Source organism: Mesocricetus auratus, unplaced genomic scaffold (assembly GCF_017639785.1).
Source record: "Mesocricetus auratus isolate SY011 unplaced genomic scaffold, BCM_Maur_2.0 Super-Scaffold_100691, whole genome shotgun sequence".
Classification (NCBI taxonomy): Eukaryota; Metazoa; Chordata; class Mammalia; order Rodentia; family Cricetidae; genus Mesocricetus; species Mesocricetus auratus.
The window spans coordinates 25754244-25760242 of NW_024429267.1; the positions used below are offsets into that span (position 1 = coordinate 25754244).

General features: G+C 42.9%; 1 protein-coding gene across 1 annotated transcript; it reads left to right on the plus strand.

Moving 5' to 3' along the window:
* Positions 1-696: 696 nt before the first annotated feature.
* On the plus strand, positions 697-5309 carry Ripply2 (ripply transcriptional repressor 2). The gene is made up of 4 exons (XM_005073668.4): positions 697-1126; positions 1349-1427; positions 1758-1822; positions 5040-5309. The coding sequence occupies exons 1-4, from the start codon at positions 1035-1037 to the stop codon at positions 5194-5196; spliced, it is 393 nt and encodes a 130-aa protein (XP_005073725.1). The 5' UTR covers positions 697-1034; the 3' UTR covers positions 5197-5309.
* The last annotated feature ends 690 nt before the right edge of the window (positions 5310-5999 follow it).

The window sequence follows — 5999 nt, forward strand, 5'->3', positions numbered from 1 at the left end:
TGCTTGAGGAAATTCAATTTCATTACTTAAAATGCCTTGGCAAGAAGTTGTAACATTTACCCATTATATTTACTTTGAAACAGAACATTTTTTAAAGCCAGGATCAATGAGCCTCTAAAGATAAGGAAGGGTAATTCCCAAGAACTAGTACAGGAAGAATAAGTGATTTGTTTCATATCCTGTCCTTCCACGATCCATTATCATCTACATCTCTCCCAAACTACAAAAGGATTGTGTAACTATGCACTGACAAAGTACCAAGTGAAGGCAGTGGTGTCGAGATGATACACTCAGGGCTTGCTGGAGGAGGAGAGACGAGAGTTTGGGAGAAAGCCATGAGGATGTGGGGAGGCACTGGGACCACATGACAACTGACTGCCCTGCATGGCTTACCAATCGGATCTTCACATTCATCTCTTGTAGCTGAAGAGTTTCTGTCCCCGTCAAATAACAGGCCGATTTGGGACAGAACGTATTAATACAGTTTTTTAAAAGTACATTTATTATTGATCCATATTTCCACATACAGAGACACTTGGGGTTTGTGTGTGTGTGTTGTTGTTGTTGTTCCAGAGGGGAAAAACAAAGGCTATTCTTTTTTTCTTCTTACTCCATATCCAATTTTTTGAACACAGGCTGCTGAAAGCCAGCTGCATTTGCTGAAGGCCAAAGAGCCCAGCCAGAGTCAGCCAATTACCAGCCCTGGGGCATTTTTGCAGAAATACACAAAACGTGTAGAATCGCTTAATTCCATCCCCTCCTAACCTCTTCACATGGAAATTGGCTACTCGGGCACATGCTGTTTTTCTCCCAGGCCGTGTGTCAGGGGGGTTATTAACACTGGCTCTTGCAGCCCGTTCCTGGGCCATTTGGGATGTGCACGCGTTCACACCAGCACTCGGCCCGCGGCGCTTTCACGCGTTGCCGTTTTGTTTATGTGGAGCGAGGGCAGCCGGGGTGCGAAGGTCTGAGAGCGCAGCGGGCCGCGAGGACTAGATAAAGGCTGGCTGCGACACTGAAGCTGTCCCGCTGCCATGGACCCGGCGGAGAGCGCTGAGCGCGCGCACAGCCCAGGGTGCCCACCACCGCGCAGCCTCTGCCCGCTACCGCCGCCTGAGCATCCCGGGTACCTATCAGGCCAGATCCATCCCCGCACACTCTCCACCCTTGTCCCATGCCCACTGCCCTCGGAGCCAGAGGACCGCCTGGCCCCACGCATCCTCCACCTCAGCCCTCGCCCTGTGCCCGCTGCCCTTGCCCGTGCCCAGTGACCGTGCTCGGTCCTAGTTGTGAGCCGTGGCCGGGCTCACGTTCTTTATGCGCGGCTTGCGCGATTGCCATCCTGCAGGTCGGAGGACTTCTGGAGACCTTGGCTTAGAACCTCTGGCGAGAGAGAGGAGCGGGCGGAGCATCATGCTGCAGAGGCGGTAAGTGACAGCGACAGCGTGGTCCGCAGTGGTTCAGGCTGCAGAGCATCTCCACTCCCTTCCCCCAACCTAGGCCTGAGGACTTAAGGCCCAGGGTGACCTGAGCTCCCAATCTGCCAACTGCTTAACAGTGTGCCTGCCCAGGCCCTGTGAGTATGAAGGCAGGCTGGGAAATTCTCTCAGTGATGCAGCCACTTGCAGATGAAGAACTGGTTTGAGAGGAGGCCCAGGGTCACAGTCCCCACCTGAGTCAGAGACACTGGGTGACATACACCTTCCCAGTTTCTTCAAAGAGATGCATGGTGACTACAATTATTCCTTTCCTACTAGTTGCCCACTGGCCCTGGAGTGACTGAAGCCTCAGGGAAGCTTTCGCAGTACAAACATCCTGTCAGGTGAGTCACCAGCCTTACTGAAGGTCTGCAACTCCAGCCCTAGGGAGGATATGGGGACATGGTCATACAGCCTAGTTCGGTAGCTGGCTCTGCATTTTTTTCTCTCTTGGAAAATTTACCCTCAGTTACTCTGTGTTCCCATTCTGAGGATTCTGTTACTCTGTTACTCACGGAATGGGAAAATACAGGATTTATTACATAAAAGGACTGTCAGCTGGTGCACGGCGAGCAAATGCCGGAAGAACCGGCTACAAGAGAGAAAACAGACTGATTAGAGAAGCGAGGGCTGGAGCTGGGGATGTAGTTCAGTGGCGGTGAACTTACCTGCCCTGAAGGAGGCTCTGGGTGAAAGGATGGGAGATAGCCTGTGCCGGAAAAGTTGTTTTGAATTTTTATTTTAATTTTTTTTATTTTTAAAGGACAGTGTGAAACTGCCTTCACAGCATGCACAGTGTATGTATTACTTTCTTGCAAACTAAAAGGGGTCAAAAGTGACCCAAGACTGGTCTAGCTGTTTGCTGTTTTTGTTTGCTTTATTTCTTTGCCATAAAAAGTCGGCCATCCTGTAAGATTCTTTGTAGCTTTTTCCCTTTTATTTGAGATGAAATGTTTATAATCGTGCTGTGTTCTCGGGACTTTTAAAAGAAGACCTGTGTTAAAGAAAGCCTGGCCTTTGACTGTGTGTTTGATATGTGTTGGTTACCTACATATGCTAAAAGTAATTGAGGGACAGCAAATGACAAGTGTTGGAGTATTTACTGTGGTCAGATTCTTTTTAAGCTTTTATTTTTAAGTGTCTTATTATTTTGCCTGCGTGTATATATGTGAACCATGTGTATGCCTGGTGCCCTCAGAGGCCAGAAGAGGGAGTAGGATCCCTTGGAACTGGAGTTGCAGAGGGTTTTAAGTTGCCATGTGGGTACTGAGACCTGAACTCAGGTCCTCTGGAAGAACACTCAGTGTCTTAACCACTAAACCATCCCTCTAGCCTTCCTTTGGTCACTTTTGAAGTGAGTTTAGGGCCCTAAATGTGTAATCGTTGAGGGTTTGGGGACAGTTCACAGAGGGTGTGTTATAAATTAGTTATGGTTACTATGTTGAGTCTACAAGAATCAGATAAGGGGACGTTCAGATCAAAAGAAATGACATTGAAAAAGAGAGACAGGATATTTCAACAGGATGGCTCCTGCTGGAACTCCAAAGACCAGGGTTTTGGCTGTATGTAGCTGCAATAGTGACAGCCAGGTAGTAAAAGGCCAGAACCTTTAGAGTTGTGTCCATAGACCATGGACTTTACTCTGTAGGAGGTATCAATGGCTATTGGTTTTACCCAGAGAATGGTGTAATTAGATAGATGTTTCAGGAAAATCATTAAGGGACTGGAATAAAGACTTTAAAGTGATGTTGGTAGTAGCTATAAGTAAGAAATGAAGGAAAGCCTTTCTACGCCTTCAGAAACGGAAGTGGGGCTTATGGAGATGTAGGAGGACTTAGGCGGCAAAGCTGGGCTTTATACTGCACTGGGAAGGGAGGTGGAGAAGAGCTAAACAGCCAGAATGCCTCCCACATTTGTGGCTGATGACCAGGTGAGTGCCATCCTATGACAATGCAGGTGTGGGGAATGAGGAAGCCAGTCTGGATTTTTATTTGTTGTATTGCGTGTGCCTTTGGGTATCCAAGCAGAGTAATTAGAGAGAGGGAGTCATGGACATGTCAGGAGCCTGCCTGAAAACCTTCCCTGCAAGCACAGGTGAAAGGCTGGGTGAGGTCATGGGAGGGGGTGAGGTCATCCCAAAGATGTGCAGAAGGAAGAGGTGATCATTCTCAAAGAGAAAGGCAGCCTCCACCTAGAACATGGAGTAAGGTTGGGCTACGGAGGTGATAGAAAAATCAGAAGAGGGGAACTCAAAAAAGGATGGCATCCCTGGAAGAACTGTCCACAGAGAAATTCTGACCAGAGTGTGATGATACCAGCTGACCATTTTTGGGGGTGTGGGGTTGGCAATTTCAGTTACATATTAGAACATATATTGGTGTATTGTAAGCAATTCTTTATCTTTGCTGAAAAATTAATTGTAGTTTTCTTATTTAATTTTTATTAATCTCTGTGTTGTGCATCTCATGCTTTTTATTCAGTGGTCAGTTCTTTGAGGATAGGGTCCTTGATTTACTCACTTTTGACTGGTGAGTTATGTTGGAACAAGACCTCCCTACCACATTTATTAGATGCATAAATGCTACTTGGTTAAGCATCTGGATTATAATGTGCCATGCTAGAAAAAAATATATATATACATACACACTGTTGCCTAGCTTCCCTTCTTTTAGAATTGAGCACATTAGACAAAATATAATCTTTCCTTGGTTAGATACACTCAATTATATGTAGATGGAGTTCTTTGCTCTACACTAAAATGACTTCACAAGAGTTGTCTGCTCAACCCTGTCTATTTCTTTTCTTTGGATGAAAACTAGAAGTGGACCACTAGGCCAGATTAATAGTGGTCAATCTTTTGAAAATTCTGAGGTAATGACGCTTACCTGCAAATTAATTGTATAAAACTTACATAATTATTGATACATTAATATAGTGTTCCCAGATTTGATTGGATGGGAGAGAAGAGGAATTGGGAATGAAGACTGGTGTTGGGGCAGATTTTCCACCGAGTAAGTGTGGAGGCACAAACAGGCTTTTGAAAACAGTTCTTGTACATGTCTGATCAAGTATATTAGCTGTATCTATAGCAAAAAGCTGTATCTAGAGTTTTTGCTGGAAAATGGGTTCAGGGTCCAAGGTACTGCATTCCTTGTAAAGCTGGCTATCACCCATGCCCATGTGTTTGATGTAGTGCTGGGGTGTATTTGCCTTCTAAAAACTTTAGAAAATTATTCTTCTACATTTTGTAGAATAAATATACACATAACTTGAAAAGTAAGATAAGCATTGATCTTCTACTTCTAGAGGCTGTAGCCAGTTTTTAAATCTAACCTATGCTCAGATAAATATGTGAAAGAATCAACCGTTTATTTTTACTTTGGCAAGCAGACTCTATGAAAGCTGTGATGGTAGCTGTTTTCAACTCTCCATCTCAAGGCCGTCTCTAAGATGTGTAAACAAATTCCTAGGCATAGAGATCTTGTAGAAATTGATCACTTTGTGGCTATTAGGATCCTGGATGCAAAAACATAAGGTTGGTATGTCTTCTGCTTCTTTCAGACTGTTCTGGCCCAAGTCCAAGTGTTATGATTACTTATATCAAGAAGCAGAAATTCTTCTGAAAAATTTCCCAGTTCAAGCTACAATTTCATTTTATGAAGATTCTGAGAGTGAAGATGAAATTGAGGGGTTGGCCTGTGAAAGTCAATCTAATTAGTTACTTCTGGTGACAACTGAGTTGCGTAGGATTTGAATTTTTTTGTATAAATGTATCATAAGTTTTAAAACTAATTTATTTGTATAAATTGTTAATAAAAATTTTGTAATCAGTATAGTGTTTTGGCTTTTTTTGTCCATACACTAGAATTAAAAGTTGGGATTTAAGATAGGCATCATGTACAAATGTTCTGCTTGTGTTATAAACATCTGTGGTTCATAAAGGATACTTTGGTCTCTTTATTAAATTGCAAGTTTATCTTTAGTCATAATTTTTCAAAGAACAATAGTATTTGTTTGTTTGTTTGGTCTTCGAAGACTGGCTCTTGCACTGTATGCTGTTTGCTATTGATCTCATTTGAATGTTGTAGTTACCGATGATGTAATCTTGGTAGTTAGTGTAGAAGATTGCATCATGCTGTGAGTCTCATATATATTACTATATGTTTGCTCTATGATGGTGAAAATGCTTCAATAAGTTATCTATAATTGAGAAAGGAAAACATTCTTATGTCTCTTAATTTTTAAGTAGTACAATTGATCAGTGAATAGTATGACTCTCCATCTAATACTCTCCTTTTGTCCTTGATCTGGTGTTCAATACCTACTGTACATATTGAGGGATTCCTACAATTAAAACAAATTGTTTACATTGGAATGATTTGTATGGAGTTTAAAAAATTCAGAGCATGAAAGTATTTTTTCTTGTCCTAGGTAAAGCTGAGATTTGGCAGACATGAACTTTAACATTATCAGTTTTCCTTTTGTTCTAGTTTACCTGCTCACAATATTCTGATATAAATA

Bases quoted from the DNA above. Each gene is read 5' to 3' on its own strand.
- Ripply2 (XM_005073668.4), top strand. From the start codon at position 1,035: ATGGACCCGGCGGAGAGCGCTGAGCGCGCGCACAGCCCAGGGTGCCCA. The intron at 1,428-1,757 runs GTAAGTGACAGC...CTTTCCTACTAG, and splicing joins AGCATCATGCTGCAGAGGCG to TTGCCCACTGGCCCTGGAGT. The intron at 1,823-5,039 runs GTGAGTCACCAG...TGCTTCTTTCAG, and splicing joins CAGTACAAACATCCTGTCAG to ACTGTTCTGGCCCAAGTCCA.